The sequence below is a fragment of the Passer montanus genome, unplaced genomic scaffold, assembly GCF_014805655.1.
Source record: "Passer montanus isolate IOZ18808 unplaced genomic scaffold, ASM1480565v1 scaffold61, whole genome shotgun sequence".
Taxonomy (NCBI): domain Eukaryota; kingdom Metazoa; phylum Chordata; class Aves; order Passeriformes; family Passeridae; genus Passer; species Passer montanus.
In genome coordinates this window covers 3,856,190-3,875,708 of record NW_024371149.1, presented here as the reverse complement: position 1 = coordinate 3,875,708, position 19,519 = coordinate 3,856,190, and the positions used below count along the sequence as shown (strand labels likewise).

Sequence of the window (19,519 nt, the reverse complement as noted above, 5' to 3'; positions counted from 1 at the left end):
GGATGAGGTTGATCAAGTGGCTTGTTAGATTCCTGTGTGTTTGTGTTAGATTCTGACTTCCAGGAGCTGCAGGTTTCTGTGAGGAATATTTGTCTTTGCAATGCTGTCATCCAATGAAAATTGCAATTTTCATTGATCAGCTTTTTGTGTAGAATTGATACATGCTGCCACCTACAGAGAAACTCTCCAGTTCCCTTAGAAGGTCTTCACCCTCTAGTTGAGATTCATGCCAGTGTTTCCTGAATGTTGTGCTGACTAGAAAGAGGCAGCAGACAACTTTTAAGTATGTTCCTGATTGAATTTCTGAGGTGGTTTACAAGCACAAGCTACAAAGAGATGCCTATTGTTATTTTGCCAGTTTTCACCTTTCATGCACCTGGCTGTAAGAATCACATGGCCTTCTGATTCCTGGGTCAAATTACTCCTATTTAAATAGGAGTTGCCTCAGACTAAAGTTGTTTTTTTTTTTAATACATTACCAAAAAAAACCCTTAAGGTCCTGTTTCGTGCTTATCATTTTCCTTTGTCTTAGAAGTGAACTGGTTACCATGAACTTCTGCCACGCAGCAGTAAGGCAAGAAGGTGAGGTTTGTTTCTACTCTGGAAGTGTGAGGATCTGGAATGTTTTAGTGCCAAATGGATCAGTATCTAGCACTCAGTGTCCCTCACTAAAAAAGATTGGTGTTGTTGGCTTTTTGATATCACAGAGCTTCTGATATTATACATGCTTCTCTTAGGAGGCAGTGTTTGGTTCCACAGCTTTGAAGAGATGTCTGGAACACAGGTAGCTTCTGCATTCTGTCAGAGAAAGGTAGCAGATTTCAAAACAGCTCTTCATCAGGTAAGGCCATCCTGTATTTAGAGCTGACCATAGCAGGTGCTTTGTTTGTCATTGGCATAAGCAGAAAGAACTAGTGCAGTACAGAAATTAAGCAACCAGGGGAGGGAAGAAATAATGAGACTCCACAGTTGCCATTTGCTACCTTGAGTGACAAACTATTACCAGTAAAGTAACACTGACTTACTGAGCCCCTCCCACTGTTTATTCCTCATACACATTTATTTTTACTGGGCCTCTCCTCAAAGATGTACCATAGTCTGAGGTAAAGCACAAAGTGATTGTGTGACAATCTATCATGAATTAAGAGCAGGAAAACATTTAAGGGAGCAGCACAATCCTTGGTCCTGGGATCCTCCACCTCCTGTGGCAGCATGTGAAAATGCCTTGCTGCTGCCAGGGTTATTTGTGAAGTGTCTGGTGGAGGGAGAGCTGTGGGACTGTTTTACAATGCTCTCACAAACATGACTACTCAAACCATGTTTTCCTTCCAGTTTTTACTGTAAGGGCTGCTGTGCCAGGCACACCTGGACAGGAGGGACAGAGCCAAACTCTGCTATGGCAGACGCAGCAGCTGGAAACAACTGCAGGAGCCAAGAATGGCCCCAAAGTCACCACTGTTGCAAACCAGTAAGAATGAATCTCAAGCTCCAGGCTGGCTACAAGCTGTAGCACACTGCTTCTACCTTGTTTCAAATGTAAGTCAAACACCACTGTTGCCTTTCCAAATACCAGCTTTAAGGCCTAGAGGAGGATTTCCAGTTTTTCTTATCTTGTACCAGTGTAGGGGCCATGACACCACTCCAAATCATCACAAAGAAGAAAAATAAGTAGTACATTTATTGAATCTCCACTTACTACTACTTCTAGCCTTTATTGAGACACATGTGCTCAGCTTCGAGAGCCAAGAATTTCTTCATTATCATTCAATGTGAATGATGCTATACATGAATCAAGTGCAGGAAGTTAGGCTTTTCTCTCTTAACAGGATTGAGAGAGGGGTTTCTAGTCTTTCCATCAGTTTTTTGGCTGCACAAAATAACCCTTTCCAAGGGCACATGAAATAAAATACTATATTGCATACTATATACATTTACATACAATGGTAAATGCACCATTCATTCTGAAATACACAATACCTAAGGCTCAATGGAAAAGCTCAGTTGAAGCAACTTCTCTGGATGACAGAGAAGTGGCTTGTGACAGTTGTGGAAGTTTCCATAACTTCATGTGGATCCTGCCCCTCTGCAGCACTCTCCAAGGACCACCTGTGCCTGGGAAGGAGGGGTCAAAGAAAATATATACAACCAAGATGGAGGATTTTCTCTGAGAATAATTATCCAGTAACTGCAGGAGGAGACAAAGTACCTTAGTGTACTTACTTTACCATACGCAGAAACCCCTTTTAGGCATAGAAATCCACTTCTGGTGCAAAGCCGTCCCTTAACAATACTTACTTTTAACTGTTTTTTTTTTCATTTTCTCCTTGGACTGTGAGTGTGCAAGAAGATTAAAACAATGCTAGCAACTGGACTATGTGGTAGGGGCGCTGGAACTGTTGGATTTTTTTTTAAGCTGATCAGACATGGGGAACTGAATTGCCTGCTTTCAGCTGTAACATCAGCCTTATTTTACAATACCTGAGCTTTGCCTCCCCCCCACTGCTGTGCTGCACTTACACACACTTCCCAAGTGCTCTACAGGGACATTACTGCTCCTTGGTTATCTTTTGAAATGTCTTTAGTCCCTGCAGAGAAATACTTGCAACTTTGCCACATGTGGCAAACCTTTTCTCTAAGATTACAAAGCAATTCATTGACCAGAGTCACCAGACACTGTATCACACCCCAGGCACAGCAGATAAGGAGAAACAAGGTTACCTGTCCCTCCCTGTCCTCGCAGTCCCCACCATCCCCACGCAGTGGCACTGTAAGCAGTGGGCATGGGCAGGAGCAAGGCGTTCTTGGACCTCACGGTGCGAAACAGACTATGGATAAAAGCTGGGCTTCACTGCACTAGATTCCCCTTTTATTAGGCTGCTGCTCTTTTCTCAGCAGTGGGCTCAATTGTCTCCCTTCTTCAGCCTTTACTTCTGGGCTCAGAGGAGTAATAGATTAACTCCAGCTCGTGCCTGTTTCATAGACTGAGAAAAGTAATTTAAAAATACACAAAGTCTTAACTCTGCTCCCTCCCCTGCTCTAAGAAGGGCAGGCATTTCAAATCCTTCCTGTAAGTAAAAGTTGAATTGTAGTAGCACACCATTAATACTCAAGAATGTGACCTGCACTCTATGCCCCAAGGCAGTGTCAGGGCAGCAGCCCTTTCCAAGGGTGGGGCAAGACTCCACATGCACATTCTCTGCTCCTTTGTCCAGTTGTTTTGGCTTGACAGGAGATGGCATCATAGCACAGGTTGGAGCACCACACATCCCAATGGCACTGGGGGCCGGGGAGTCCCTCTCAGCTCCAGCTGGAGTTTTGCAGTTCCTCTCGGAGCCAGGTTGGAAGGGGCTGCCCCAGCCTGTTCATCAGCTTGGATAATTCAATGTTGTGCTCCCGGTAGAAGTCTCTTAGAAAGAGCCGTGACTGTGTGGAAGAAAAAGACCACATCAGCATGAAAGATGTTACCCTCACCACATGCTCCACAGGTCATCCAGGACAGATGGTAGGAAAATCCATGAGGGTTTGCTGGGATGTTTCTACTTCTCTTGTTGCCAAGAGATGTGAGACAGCTACTCACCAAGGAATCCATATCAGGATATTTCCTTCCTTTACTCTTTCCTAGGCATTTAGTCTTTCCTCCATCTAGCAGCTGGCACCAAAATCCTTTTGCTTCATCAAATCTGAAAAAGACATTTATCTTTGAAAGATACAGCCACATACCAAATTAGCAGCATAGTTATTTTATTTTCAGTGCTTTACCTATTTATTTTGTGATATTTGTTCCTTGGATTTTTTTAGCACTGGACTACTTTGACAAGAAATCTATTACAGACATGATGGTTTCAGCTTTGTGCAAATTTCAGATGTAATATGGTTACACAATTTGTCTGTTCAGCTGAGGGGAAAGATAATAATCCATTTTTTTGTGTATGTAAATTATTTTAAATCTCCTCACTATAGTTGAGTATTAGAGAATCCCCTGACTGTTTATAAAGAGTCAAGTGTTTCTTTTCAGGCATGAGGCAATGCTGGGAACCATGTCTCAATCTGGCCTGGTCTGTCCCTTCAGCTGGCCGAAGGTGAGCTTGAGGTTTGAGCAAGTTCCCTGAGGAAACTGGAGGCAAGCTGACAAATCCCATTTATTTTCTGATCCTGGCTGAGGGGTACCAGCAGTACCTCTGCCTCTGCTCATTCACCATCAGCACATGTGCCGCAGCAAGTGAAGCTTTCAAGTAACCTGACATTTCTCTAAATCTGCTCCCCCCTGAGGAGCTGTGTGCTACCCCTTTGGAAACAGCTGTAGGGGGAGAACTGAATTACTTGTCCTCTCTTTACTGTGAAAGAAAAGGGCAACTGTTCTGTGTCTACATGCATGCATCCCCACCCACCATCCCACCACAGCTGGCATAGGCTGTGACAGCAGAGAAGATGTGAAAACAGGTTTCAGCTGCAAAGAACCATACGCAGCATCTTCAGTGGGCTTGCAGAGTTTCCACTGAACACTGGTGTGGCCACAGTACACCTTCAACAGCACTTAATGTAGTCACATTAACTGTACATGCAGTGTGGGCAAGAGTCACGGCTCAGTAACATCCTGTAAATGTAGCAGGGGGATGGTGCCTCTGCTAATGCTCCCTCAGACAGCTCTAGGCACCTGTCAAATCCACATCATCTCTAATAACAGGCTCTTCACCTCAAAACTGTGCAGTGTGGCCCTAATCTCCATCTGGGTGAAGATATGAGCAGATTGTCACACATTTTTTTATCATACCTCCTTTACTTTTTACAGATACAGGTATAACAGAAAGCATAAGGAGTGCTAGTAATTCCAGCACCTTTTCTGAAATACAAAGACCAAATGGAAAAAACATCATAGTTACTGCATAAACAACTGCATTCTTCTCCATTACAGTGTCAGAACCTTGTCCTTCCCCTATAATTTCAGGAAACACCAAGGTGTGATTCCAGTCTCCACAAAGCATCTCATGCTATCTGAATCTAATTTTAGGGTTAGGCATAACTGTGAAATCTTGGCAGATCTTGTGATCAGAGACAAAAAAATATTCTTTCAATGACGGGCGTCCTGGCTGAGAAAGCATCCTCCCCAAATGGAGTTATTTCCCTACCTGAGGGCCTGGGTGTAGTTAAAGAGTGGCGTAACTCCCAAGAACTTCTGGATGTTGTCCATTACAGAGGCAGGGTTGTGTCTCAGCTCCTGACCATCCACAATGAGAAGCTGAAAAGAGAACAGTTGCCTTAGCCTCTGCCAGCTTGTGCTGACTGACACCTGTGAGCGTTCTCCATCTCCAGCTGCCCTGGCCTGTGTGTACAGGCAGCCAAAATCTGTCTGTTCTAGAACAACACAGTGGGGGGATGTAGCCCATTTGTCACCAGAGATAGAGAAGTTATGGGCCACAAATACCATATAACAGTACATCATGACAGGCTTGCTTAATAAAGTTGTCTTTGGCCAAATGCCCTGTAACTAAGCGCGAGGGCCCAGGAGCAGCATGTACAGATTGTCTCTGGAAACCCTTTTTTTTTTTTGGGCTGTCACCAGCCATTGTGCTAGGTATTCTCCTGTTGCATGTCTCATAGACAATGAACAACATTTGTGCTAATAATTATCTACTCCAAAAAACAGAACGGAGCAATAGTCACATGAACTGAAGACTGACCTGCAGTAAGAACAAGGAGGTGTGTGTTTGGCTCCATCATTACACACAGCAATAACCTCCAGGAATAGTAAGGCAATGAGATACAAGCCTAAGAATACTTTACCATGTCTCTTTTAGTCTTGACAGATCTGTCATGTACAGTTCAGGCTCTGCTGTTTTGGCAGAGAATAAGAGACCAAATGGATTTGGTCTCTTATTTGGAGATTACGGACTGTCTTAAGAATAACCCCAGCCACAGAAAGAACTTGAAAAAACGTATCCTGACTCACAGTAATCACATATATCTCTATACAGACAAAGACAGATAGACATATAGACAGATAGATAGATAGATAGCTATCTTAGACAGTTTAGAAACCTCTTCAGAATTTAGAGACCAAAACAGTCTACACTATCTATTCATTTGCATTTTTGCAAATTTATACACAAAACACTGAATCCTGACATCTCTGCAGTGAACTTTCCCTTCAGCAGACAGCTAAAGGCTTCACAACATGGGAACTAACAAGAGGCAGAGTCCACAAGCCTCTCTGTAACGCAACAAAACCACAGCAAGTGGCTCAAGACCTTTTGAGCCTGAAGAGGGTCACTGGACTGCAAGCTGCCAAGATGAAAGGAAGGGAGTGCTAACATTGCTGTTTTTGCTGAAATTCCCAGTACTGTGGAGCTTTCTAGGAGATCGTGGTATCCTCGTGCACTCATTTCCTTTTACAAATGCAATAAAGTGCAAAATTGGAGTATTCAAGTTTGATTTCTTACCCACTCATAACAGGAGAAAGGAAGTAGTGGCTTTTGTTCCAAAAGACAAGAAAGAAGGTAAAATTAAAATTATGGGGGCAGCACATGCTCATGAATCAGTTTGCTCCCCTCTCCTCTACACTAAACGTGCAAGGGGCTCCAGAAGAAGCTCTCCTACCTGCCCAGAGGGGTAGTACGTCAGCCAGCGCTCCAGGTGAGTGGAATACCAGCCGGGGAACAGGCATCGGCTCTGCAGGTTGCGCAGCTCCTGCGGGGCCTGGGACTTTGCAGAGATCACTTGGTAGAAGGTGTAATTGAGCGCCACAGGGTCGTTGTGAGCACGCTGGTGCTGAAAAACACAAGCTGAATTCAGCAGCAGGAACACGATTCTGCCTTGTGCAGACCCCGATGACTCAGCACAGCCACCCACCAATGCCTCTGTACATGAATCTGTCCACGCCCTGCAGGGAACCTGCCTCCTCCAGGGAAGCACATCCATGGGCTTTCTTCCTCCCCCTGCTGAAATATCTCTGTGGCCCTTACCCCGGCACAGCACAGGGAAGTTACCTGATACCATGAATAGGCTCGGTCAGCAGGGTTGATCAGAACAGTAATGATTTTGGCTCGAGGCAGCAGGGCTGCACCACGTTTTGGTACCACCTCTGTGTCAAAGTAATTGGCACTCTTCTCAAACATGAAGTCTGTGCTGGCATTAGAAGGAATGGGAAAGAATTCCATGTACCTGCCAAACAGATGGGATGCTGGTGAGCAGCATGGCCCAACAAGAAAAGCCACAGCCCCATGATGCCCTTACTCCTCTTCAACAGACACAGCTACAAGAAAATTGCACCTCTCCAGTAATGCAAAGGAGTGCAGACATAGCAGAGGCGTGATTCAAAAAGTGGTGGTGGCACATGGCAAAGAAAGTTGAGAAATGATACAAGGTAAGAAAGTATTTTGCTGAGAGTGTGTTCCCCAAGTCCCTGGGCAGTGGAAGGAAAAACCTGAGGGCAAGGTCCCAATTGCAAGCTTTAGTAGGGAAGACATTTTTACAAAAGTCAGAACTGTCTGCCTGCCTTGTCACCAACCACTCACTTAAACCTGTCTAAAGCATTTGTCTCTTTGTACCTCAGTCCCTAGCTGAGGTACAGGGTAAAGAGCTCTGCCCTGTCTCACAGGAGCTTGTTGAATGAGTAACATGGATACTGTAAGATATTTGATTAACAGGGTAAGAGGGTAAGGCAGGCAGGGGACTGTGAAGCACTGGAAAGCTGATGTGTGCAAATCTAAGCTGTACAACAAACACAAATTCCGTGTTAAATACAAAGATTCTACCCTGCACGTGATGCCACACTTAGATCAATCTGGAGGACTTTCCCAGGGGATGTGCACAGAAGCCATCACTTTCTATCCTTTCAGCTAGTGCAACTGCTCTGTAGTGCTTGTCCTCTGTGAGCTCTGCTCAAGGACTAACCATCTTCCAGTGTCTTTTCAAAAGTCCCCTAAATGATTAGAGAAGTCCATTTCCCACAACTCGTGGGTAAAAAAAATCCCAGAATGTCTTTGTGCCACACAGCCAGCCCTCAGAGCCACACACAAGGGAGGCCAGGGCCACTGTCAGCCAAAGCTACTGCTTTGACTAAGAAACACCTTTAAACTTTCTCTCCCTAGAAACACAGTGGCATAATAGTGTCATGGTGATGCTAGAATTTGCCTGCCAGGTGGAAACTTCTACATGTAAACACCAAGGTATACATGTGGATACTGGAGTCAGCACAAGGAGCACAGTGGCGGTTCTAAGTGTCAAGGCCTGAGAACAATAGCAGGGAGGTTTTCCCCTCCAGTATAATGTGTTTTAACTTTGAAACCATGAAGAACTTTGTAATGAGAACACTGCTGTCTGTTTTACATGTCAAAGTAAAAGTAACTTCATGACAGCAGTGCATTCAACAAAGACTTGCTGAATTTTTAAAGCTAAATCATACCTACAACTCTCCTGGAGAAGAGTCAGTAAAATGAGAAACTACTTGCGCTGCTCCTGGGACTACACAGCTGGGTTACCAGGAAAACAGAAAGCATGCACTGAACAATGCAGGAAAACAGCTGTTCAGAAACAGAGAAGCTGCTAAGGGGGATGAGGCAGACATACAGAGAGACTTGGGAGAAGGCAACATGTGTGCACCATATCACAGAAGAACATGTGTCAGATCTCTTACCAATCAATTCCTTTGTGATAGTTGGGGCCATTAAAAAACTGGATCTCCTCAAAGGTGGAAGGACTTGGGAAGTTACTGGTGACAGCTGGATGCATGGTCAAGAAGAAGTGCACAGCTGTTGTGCCTGCAACAGGAACCAGTTAATGGGACCTGGGTCACACATAATGCTTTGGCTGAATTAAAGGCTTACCTACACTGCAAGAAACAGCTCCCAGATGGGCACACTCCTCTGCTTTGTAGCTGACCAACCCCGTAACTCATGCAGGTTACAACCGCAGTGACACCAAGCACTACTCAGTCAAGTTCAATCCACGTTTGAAATCGTGCAGCCGATTTGAATTGCCTCCTTTACAAGGCATCTGCCACCCACGCCAGCTACTCCCATGCCAGTGGCACAGCCACACCGTCAAGTGGCAGGATGCAAACCTGCCACATGAGAGGTGGCCTGGGCAGGAGGTGTGCTAGAGACTACATTAGTGTCCTGGGGTGAGAACTCCACCAGAGATGCCTTGTCCTGCCTTTGCTGCAAATGTTTCTCTTTACCCCACTCTTACTGAGCCACCTGCAACTAGCCTGGGTCACGATACAGGAGGGTTCATGCTGCACACACACCATCAGAGCTTCCCAGTGACAGCCAGGGGACAGCAGCTCTCCTGGGACAAGCTTTTCCAAGTCCAGGATCACCACTTGCTGTGGATTGTTGGTACTGCTATTGCACTGCATTACACAGAAAGCCAAGGCTTGAAGACTTGGCTTAGCTGAAGAGATTTTGCTCTCTTCAGCCTAGAAAGGACCTCATCAGTACAGTGTATACAGTTATGTCACTGCCAACCACAATGCCAAAGCAGTTAAAAGGTGGTGACAGAGATCAGACAAAGGAGTTTCTCTCCCTCCCAATGACAGTGACATGGAGCATGCAGTGGGTACACAGATCTGCAGCAATAAAAGCACTAGGGGACATTCATTGTAACGTTTGCTAAGTGTGTGTGCTTAGTCCTGCTGACAGCCTGTTTGTGACACACTAAGGTCACAGGTTCTCTGAGCTTACATGGAAAGCCAAAACAGTTTGGGCAAGCCAAGCACAGTGCCAGGGAGGAAGAGTACTGACAAAGTGCAAAGGGCAGCCATACAGATCTACAGCACGGACCTTTCCAGCTCTCTGCAAGAGTGAGATGGAAGCCACAGTCTGTATAACAATATTCACGTTACCAGTTTTCTGAGGTCCCACGATGAGGAACTTGGGGAGTCGATCACATGTTTTCTCTTTCGACCAGATATCCTTGTGCCTTTTATCATCACAGGGATTCTGTAGCACAAATGATGAGATTAAGCATTACCACAGAAGGTAATGGCAAGGGGAGGAAAAGCTGGAAGGGCCAGTCCTCTTGGGAAAATGCTATTAGCATATGAAGAACACTTCAGAGCCACACTGCTGCTCTGCCAGGCATCAAGTGTTAAGTAAAAACACCGGGGACTATTTTCAAAAGCTCCAGTGACACGGGATCCAAAGTCCCTCTGAGAGTGTTAACCACAGGCCTTGTCCTATGTAGCCATACTGGGCTGGGCCACCGTGACAGCACAGCTCAGCATCTGTGAACTTCTGGCAGACAGACAACTCTATCACCTTCAGTTAATTTCATCTGCTCATTACCATGCAGAGAGCTGCTGCACTGGGATAAAATGGAATAAGCGTGTTTTTATTTAATGAACATGAATTCTGCAGTGTGAAATTACTTTGAGATTAATCACATTAACATGCCTGCAAGCTCCTCCAGCACCAAACAGGGCTCTTACTTGCACACTTTACATTTCACAGCAGCTTGCTCTAATACAAGCCCTTTAATGACTAAATGCCTGCAAGCTGGCCCCTGGTCATGTATGACAGTCAATCCCTGTCCCTACGCTCACACTGTGACCGTGTCCTACTGCTCCTACTCCCCATCCCTTCCACCTTGCCATTTGCCACAGGCAGCCTGAAGCCACAAAAGTTAAACCTAAAAGCTTTATGCTTTACCCCTCTGCACTCTGGATCAGCAGTCTTGCTACACTTCAAATGTGGGATACACATCTTACAAAATCACTAGGAGCAGTAAAAGCTGCCTTCTCACCTGCCACAAGGGATTCTTCTCCTGTGGGAAGATTTCAAAGTACTTTTTTGCAAGTTGGACTGGAGGCAATGTTTGCAGGCGAAGGTTGGTCCAGCACTGCACAAACTTGACCAGGCTCTCAAAAGTGTACAATCCCAGACGGTCATTCCCATAGTTGGATAGGTGTGTCATGAAGATGCTGATCTGAAAATAAAAAGACATGGGATGCTGGTAAATCAGGTAACAGAACTCCTTCTGCCTAGCTTGATTCCATGGTCAGCAAGAAGCTGTTCACAACTCAGACTGTCTTGGCTGACAAACATCCATCTGTCAGGAAACAGTGCTTGGAAGACAAGAAGAACTCAGGAGAGGAGAGTCACAAACCTCTCAGTAATCCTTGGGAATGGTGCAGGGTCATGATAACAGTTTCAAAATGCCATTCAAGTGGCTCTAGGACATTTTGGTGAACGAGGCTTAGTCAGTAACTCCCTACTAGTCAAAAACCTTGCAAAGCCTCTTTCATGGGAAAACAGGGGCTTCCATTTTCTTCCCCAAGGCACAACCAGGGCAACCTCTTGAGCTGCAGAGTCTGCTACAGCAGGGCAGCAGGCCAGAGAGGGGGTACCACACTGCAGGCCAGGCCACACAGCACAGGGATGGTTGTCACAGGAGTCCTTCCTGGGCCCACAGCCCATCAGCTTTCATTCTCTTTGGAGTTGACATCTCAAATGTAAAGGAACAACTGGCAACTCCCACTTTAAAAAATAAACTGGGTGTCTGGGGATCTGACAGGGACTGCAAACAGACACTGCAGTAGGATATTGTCCTAGAAACAGACACCAGCTGGTACGTTTTAGCCTGCAAGAACCTTCAGCACAGGTAGCCCCTGAAAACTATCCTCCCAAGCTTTAACATCCTTGGGCAAAGTGGCACTCAACAGCCATGGCAGCTGTCTCAGGAGGTTGTGCACTATCTCTGTTGTGCCAAGCCATCTCTTCCCTCAAGCAGATACAGGAAACTCCTGTCAGTTTTTCAGTATTTTAACTTTTGGAAAAGAACACGAAAGACTCTTGTCAGCTTAACTCTAGTGTGTGGTTTTGATATGTCCCATGGAATTCAGTAACATGCTCTTAACACAACAGCACTTTGCCAGACACACACCTTGGCTAGAAGTTAGAAAAACAGAAGCAGAACACTGAGGCCAGTGGAGGAATGGCTGATTTAGCACTCCTTGCCCAGTGTCTGCAAGTGCAGGGACAGAAAACGGCCTCAGTCACAGCAGGGGTACCACTGCTGCACAGTCCTGGGTTCAATTCTGGTGACACCAGGTAAGGTCAGGAGGCAATGACAGGCTTCCCTGGCAGGGGGCAGGAATGGCTTTCCCACTCACAGTGGGAAAAGAGCAAAATGGGGAAGCAGGAGACAGATGGTCTTGGGATGAAGACATTTGCTGGCACTGAGCAAGTCTGAATTCAGTTTTCTGCCCAGTGTCACCATGGGCTGGTCTCAGCAAGAGAAGAGGTACTGATAGAAAGTAGCTCTTTGTATGAAAGACTGTATGAAACAAATCTAATTCTGTCCATAAGGTGCTCACAACCCAGCATCTTTGGGTAGGCAACATAAAACACTGGTAGGACTCTGGGACACATGAAAAGTAAGTGGAGATCAAGATTTATCATGTTTGTCTGCCTGAGAGTTTTTCACTTCTGGTTCCCTACTGAGCTGACAGAGAGGCTCTGGCAGACAGGCTCTGGCACCTACACTTCAAAGAGCAGCATGTGCTCAGTGCTCTTATGTAAGGAGGATGTGCTAAATACAACACAGAGCAGAGGACAGAAAGATCTGTGTAACTGCAAGGCATGGTGGCAGAAGGATGCATCTCATGTTGTATTTTGCCCCTTTCTGGGAGACATCAGGGAGGTTCTGTGACAGCAAAATATGCCTCATCCCTTTGACTTGCTGATGAAATACAGAGAGGAAAAATTTGCTGCATGAAGAGTCTGTCTCACTGGCACAAATCAAATACTGCAGCAGGAAGGACAAAGGAGACCACCTGGGACCCCTTCAAGACTTCCAAAAAATAAACCAGCCTGCATGTGCTCCAAGTCAGCAACTGTGTCTCAAGACTGACTACATTTGGTAAAATGGCTCACACAGCCAGTTAAATGGTCATGCTACCACCTGCAAACGGTCACAAGCAACTGGATTTGGAAGAAGAAAAGGCAAACCCAGCTGATGAGCCATTTCCCTGGACTTTTGAGTGTGCAGTCACAGCCTGTAACATGTGCACTGTTTAACAAGGCCTGGCAGCCTGCTCTGCCCCATCACAGCTACTGCTGCCAGAACAGCTCCAAGCACTGCTTCTGACATAAGCTACACTCAAGGGCCATCTCCTTGCCTCCCTCCCATCCACACCCACTGACTGCAGACTGACTTGGAAGTAACACCCCCCTCCTCTCCCCTCCCTTCTACTGTCAGTGTGCTGTGATTTCCCTTCTTTCACACTGAGGAAAGATGAAAGCAAAGGTCCCAGAGAGCCTAGCATACAGAAACAGAAGGGTATGAGCACCCTTGCAATAGCAGCAGCTGTGGGCACAGCAGTAACCAGCCTGCTCAGTGTGAGCAGAAGTGTTTGTGAGAAACAATCAGCCTGTGCTCAGGATCAACAGCTATTCTGACATCAGACCTTGTTCACTAGTCAGAAGATCAAACATCTCCTGTTTGCACTGTGGAGCTAATCATACACATACAGGCTTGGAGATTCCTCCACGTCACTTAATGGGAGCTGGAAGCACCAGAAAGGACTGGAAAAAGCTGCTACGGATCACTGCTGGGGCTGCAGAGCTGGCCAGCTTTCTATCAGGCCCCTGAGATGGCTCTATCAGCAAGGGGAGGAATGCAAGGTCTGAGTCACTGTGCAAACACCAGAGGAGCTTAGAGCACAGCACTCTGCTTGGACACAGAGAAATGCTACACTGCCAAAGGGAAGCAGAAGTGTAAACATGGGAAGCATCCGAAGGTGCCTGAAAGAGTTTTAAGTCACCATGAAGAGCCAACAGTAAATCTGGCAAATAAGCTCATCCTGTACCAGAACACAATTTTCCTAAATTGTTTTTGGATCAAATTGCCACCAGATTACTGCCAGCTGGTTTGACCATCACATTTTATCAGTAAATTCTAATGGGTATTTCTAGATACTATATTTCTATTAATTCTTTGGCAGGGCCTCCTAGATCAGTAAAGATCTCTGGATTACAGCTTAGCAACTGGTTTTCCAGGAGAAGCCTATAGCCTGTACTTTCACAGAGGCTGTTTCTGCTTGCTTCAAGATTTGACAATTACAGAGTGGGGCAAATTGCAATTCACCCAGCAGATGGGAACACAGGCCCAGAAAAGAAATTGTCAAGAGAAAAAAGCAGTTTCTTCCCATCTGACTGATCACTCCGTACGTAATGCAAAGAACAACCTCCTCCTTACTCCAGACTTTTATCTGGAGTAAGCAGGAAGGCTTGGCTGTGGTGTGTAAAGAAACAATTCTGTCTCAGGCAATAATGCAAAGAACAACCTCCTCCTTACTCCAGACTTTTATCTGGAGTAAGCAGGAAGGTTTGGTTGTGGTGTGTAAAGAAAACAATTCTGTCTCAGGCAATAGGGACAGAAGGCTGGCTTCCAGACCTGAAAGTACAACCTCCTACAGCTTTTTAGCTGGGGCTGTCATAGACCCGTAGCTCTTTGCAGATCCTCCACAGGCCAGAGCTGGTCACAGGCTAACCTTCAGTAACACCAGGCCTGTCTGTAAACCACAGCCTGTCTGCCTGGTGCACCCAGAGCACACTGTGAGGGTTTTTTAACTGTCTGTTCTACTAAACACTAGAAAAAGCAAGAGACAAAGGAAAAATTAAGGTCATTGATGGAAAAATCTGATTTTTCTGATTTGCTGGTCTTCTGCAGCCTAGACCAAAAGTGGCTAAAGCTGCACATTCAACCCTGCAATCAAGGTGCAAAAGAAAGAGGGAATGAAAGAAAGCATCGTGGTGAACAGAGCCACTGGTGTTACATGAAAAAACCCCACAAACACGTACTCAAGGACTGGCACTGGTACTCCAGGGTTCCCCCCTAGGAAACCAGCTAGAACCAACATACTTTCTCTCAGATCTGCCTGCATGGCTCCTTGTCCATACTCAGGCACTGGTGGAAAAGATGTATAAAGGAGAAGGAAGTGGTAGAAATGTGGAAGTCGTAAGAAGAGATTAAGCATTATTATATTCAGGAGTAACTACAAAGACAGACATTCTAAAATGATTGTATAAACTTTGCAAAGCAATGGCTATTCAGAGAAATGGAAGACAAGCATCTGTGGGTCAAATCAGCTTTATAAGAAAGAAATTCAGGTGGGGAACTGAGAAATTTACTGTTTGAACAAAAACAGCAGCATATCTTCCTGCTGCAGCTAATAAGCAGAAATAGGAATGTGATCTGTGACTGGAAAGGGCTACCAAACTTCATGTCTTAATTCTATCCATTCAGAATTTTCTAAAAATGACCAGGTTTCTTTGTGTTTCTTGCCTCCTAGTACACCATCCCAGCCTCAGTGGGAAGGGAGAACACTCATGTGATTTACAGTCCACAGTTCTAAGAAGGGACTGCAGGTTGTTGAAGGTTCTACATTTGCTTAGTGGCTCAACAGAACTGTCAAGTAGTGAAAGAAAAAGAAACACCTCTCTTAGACCCATATCTCACAAAAAAGCCTTAGTGTAACAGCTATATCACAAAAGCAGAACACAGAAATAATTTCAAGTTGTTTGCATACTGAAAGAAAGGGGAGTAGGCTTCATAATGAAAGCCCAGCAAAAGCAATTATTGTGAACAGAACTCATCATTAAGCCAAGGGAGAAGCCAGCAGGAAGCAGATGTGCATGGAACAGAAGGAGGCAAGGCACATCTCACGTGTGATTCATGGAGACAGAGCAGCCCAGGTAAGACCCCCTGTGCTGTGGCCCATGGTCAGCATGTCACCCTGGCTGGTTTCTGTCTGCTCAGGGTTGCAGCCCTTGACACACTCAATACTGATGCTCCCTTGGCAGCGTGTAAAGCAAAGCACCATTACCCAGTAAGCACTTCCTTGGACCTCCATTTCACATCTCCTTAGCAAAACACTGGAGATACCCACACTGTGATGGAGGTGACACAATCTCAACAATATCTAGTCCTTTCCAATATCAGGCACATAAGCTGGGACAGCTGTGCACAAATTCCCCTTTCAGATGAACTTACTGGGTTCAGAAGCACCGTCAGGAAGAGTTCACCACCACGAATGCTCTTGTCCAACTCCTTTGAGCCACCAGGATATTCATTATAGAAGATAGTGTGAGTAAAAAGACCACAGGTCTGTCGAGGCAGAACCTGGCAATATCAGAAAAAAGCAAAGTTAGACAAGAGGCAGATGCAGCAGCATCTGTGTGAGAATGAGTCAAAGCAGCACTTTATGGATCAATATAAAGAGTAAAGGGTGTAAGTGACATAGGTGCAGAGGACTCTTGCTATTCCTCTCTGCAAACCACTTAACTCATCACACTGCAAACAAGCCACTGGGATTTCAGTTCAGTCTGGATGGGCTTGGTTTAGCTCTCCATTCATACTGACCCCTGAATTGTTCTGAAAAACACAGAACTGACCTTAGCCAAGTTTTTCTTCTTTGCCTCACTTACGGATTTTGGAAACACTGGTGATATTAAGATTAATGTCTCTGATGCAGGTCATGAGAAGACCATTCCCTGGGCAGGCAAGTGGGCTGTGCTGTGCTCACCATGATTCCATTATGGATGAATCCACGCCGGTACCGGGCAGGCCGTAGGTGTGGGTATTCCTCTGTGCTTGTTACTTGGATGCTCCAAACAGATTTCCATGCCTCATAGAGCTGTGTGTGGACAGGATAAACTCCAGAGTGATGGGGGGCTACAGCATAGCCCAAGTCTGTGGGAATCCCATGCTCCTGGAAGCAGAATATACAGCTTGATAATTCGGTATTTAACTAATAGCCTTAATAAGGATCATATTTAGCAACAGCATCCAAATTGGAGCAAGATGACAGAGGAACATGAAAACTCTCTGGACTGGGAAACCTGAAATACTGCTCGTACTTCTGCCTTTATGCATCTGTAGAAATAGAAGGGCGATTCTGTACCAACAAGGACATTCAGCACTGGTAACAGCTGCTGTAAGAATGGTGTTGTAGCTTGCAGCTGTGACAGATCAGATTAATGCAGGACCCTCAGGTAAGGCTCCCTGGTTACTACAAACTAATCAATGCTGTTAAGTGACACATCTCATTCCCACAATGCCTAGATGTGAGTCACTAGAGAAGAACAAAATTTCCTTAACTGATATAAAGAAAAGGAAGATGACTGGGATCTGTATTTTCTCTAGCAATTCAAAGAAAAGCAGGCAAGGAACAAGAGACTATTGCAGGTGAAGAGATGGGGCCTGGTACTACATTAAAATGACACGAAATTTCTGAATTTCTTGGGTTTTAATTCCACTACATGGTTCTGGTAACCGTATAAATGATGACAGCTCTGCCCTGGTGGTGTATGATAAAACCAGAGCCCCTAAATGAAGCAATAACCTTTTCTGACTGCTAGCCTGTTTTATGTTAAATATGTGTAATTGTGTTCTGTGCTTTGTCTCTCTTTGCAAAAGACTGCATTGTTATTTAACCAGGAAAAGGAGGAGCCTAAATTGTTTCTATAATGCTGTGACTGTGCTCTGCATTCATGATCATTCCTAATCTATGTATGTCACAGGAACACAAGACAGCAGCCTGTTATTCCCAAGGGGATTAACATCAAAAGAACCAAACTAGAGGTGAAGAGGACATTTCTTTTCAGTGAAACATGTATGCTATATTCAACTCAGAGCTGTAAGAACTAAACAGACATTGTTCCATCAATGCAGGATGTTCAAGGCTTCCCCCTCCTCTGCCAAAACCCAGGGAATTTCCTCTGTGCTTCCTAGATAAGTAACTTCCTTTGACATTGTCTGGAAGACCAGAAGAAGGGCTGTTAGCAGACATTTTATACTACCAACCAGGTGACTTCCTTACAGAACCATACTAAATAAGGATGGAGAAGGAAATGCTTGCTCACTGCCAGAGTTTGTAAATTAATTGCATTTGGATGGCAATGCTACAAGTTCACACCTCAGGAAACAAGAGCCTTGGGATTTGCACCCTGGAATGTAGCAGAGGTGCCTGGGGCCATGCAGGTGTTGGGAAATATTTCCCATGGAACAGGCAGGCATGTGAATGGTGTTTCTTGCCTCAAGACAAGCAGGAGCTACACATCAATTTGAACTTCCAGAACTGCCTTGCTTAAATGCAGCTGAAATACTAGATTAGTATTGGGTTCAGTGTGGTCCAAACAGCTATTCCAGGAGAAAAATGTTTAAGGATTAGCACTGTAAAGTAAATAAACTGCAATGCTCCCTACCACAGCAAACTGCTTGTTCAGCTTCATCTGCTCAGCCAACACAGTGACATTGTGGAAAAGATGAGGCTGCATGTGACTCCACATGTGAGGGAACCACCAGAACTCTTTCCTGTGCTTGAGCAGCATGTCGTCCCCTTCATCTTCCTCATCTGTACCTATAGAAAGCAGAAAAGGAAGTGCAAAATCAAAAGGCAGAAGAGGGGCTCAATGTTTAAAAGCAGTGGCTAAGCCCCTTCCAACAGTCATGCTCTCTCTAGTGCATTACACACGACACACACCCCAAGGTGCTGAGACAAACGAGTGTCAGGGGCTTACCTGTGTGGTAGAATTTCCCTGAGAAGCCCAGGTTGAAGGTGAAATTTGGGACTAAAGTTCTCAGCTTACTCTGAGTACTCAGTAAAGCCTGTTTGAACAAAAGGAAAAAGAAATGTTCACATTCATATTTTTTCCTCTGTAACATGTCTTTGTGTTCTACTGGTGCCCAGTTGAGTCTGAAGAGGTATCACAGATGATGGGGCTTAGGCATTGTTTCCCTTGCAGTGGAGCAGAGCAGGTAAGTGCTCCTCATACAGAGCCTTTACTTGAAGTAGTTCTGCTGTACTAAATAATGCCTCTTTAAAACCAAGGTCAGATCATGCCCTCCACTCCAATGTGAGGGACCCTGAGTGTCTGTCCTAAGGGAAAAGGACAATAAATCTCACTTGAAAGCAATAGATTCACTACAGGTTCAGCCTCAATGCTCCCTTCCTCACCCATGTTGGCTGGGACTTGGCTAATGAAACTCTGCCCCTTCTCAGTCTACGTGCTAGTGAAAAGGAGGATGGGGCAGCCTGTGGTACACAGATGAAGGAAAATATAATGAACAGTAACTAAGTGATCCAAAGGGAGGGGGTTTTTATTTAGAGAGGAAAGGTGGATTCTCAGAACTACCCATGCAATGAGTCCTGCCACAGCAGAGAGGTTTCCCTGACTTTGTGCTCCCTTGAAAGTGCCAAAATTTTGTAGCAGAAAAAGTTTCCTGGATTCTGGGAAGAAAACCTGGGAAAGCCAACATGCACAATCCTTGCATCTCCTACAGGTCCTCTTATGCTCAGTTGTGATTATTTTAAATGTCCCAAGTAATTGGTTTTACCAAAGGGAAGGCGCCTTGTACCACGAACCTCAGGGGCCAGCAGGGTACAGAGTAAGACAGCACACAGCCTTGACAGAAAAAACCCAACCAAAAACCAAACCCCAGAGGCTCAGTGTGTCACAGACAAGTAGGACACAAATTAATTCTAGTCAAATTTCTTCTGCTGGAAAACGATAAAAAG

General features: G+C 45.2%; 1 protein-coding gene across 7 annotated transcripts in view; it reads right to left on the bottom strand.

The window, feature by feature from the left end:
- Nucleotides 1-1,656: 1,656 nt before the first annotated feature.
- The window catches only part of NDST2 (N-deacetylase and N-sulfotransferase 2), a 126,697-nt gene continuing 108,834 nt past the window's right edge, over nucleotides 1,657-19,519 (bottom strand). For all 7 annotated transcript variants that reach the window (XM_039727267.1, XM_039727264.1, XM_039727266.1 and 4 more), the window contains 12 exons: nucleotides 18,522-18,609; nucleotides 18,207-18,361; nucleotides 16,526-16,711; nucleotides 15,994-16,122; nucleotides 10,741-10,923; nucleotides 9,842-9,938; nucleotides 8,633-8,756; nucleotides 6,984-7,158; nucleotides 6,595-6,765; nucleotides 5,127-5,236; nucleotides 3,578-3,680; nucleotides 1,657-3,423 (listed from right to left, as the gene is read on the bottom strand). In XM_039727267.1, the coding sequence (XP_039583201.1) occupies nucleotides 3,298-3,423; nucleotides 3,578-3,680; nucleotides 5,127-5,236; nucleotides 6,595-6,765; nucleotides 6,984-7,158; nucleotides 8,633-8,756; nucleotides 9,842-9,938; nucleotides 10,741-10,923; nucleotides 15,994-16,122; nucleotides 16,526-16,711; nucleotides 18,207-18,361; nucleotides 18,522-18,609 (1,647 nt within the window). In that variant the 3' untranslated portion in view covers nucleotides 1,657-3,297. The remainder of the gene's footprint in view (nucleotides 3,424-3,577; nucleotides 3,681-5,126; nucleotides 5,237-6,594; nucleotides 6,766-6,983; nucleotides 7,159-8,632; nucleotides 8,757-9,841; nucleotides 9,939-10,740; nucleotides 10,924-15,993; nucleotides 16,123-16,525; nucleotides 16,712-18,206; nucleotides 18,362-18,521; nucleotides 18,610-19,519) is intronic.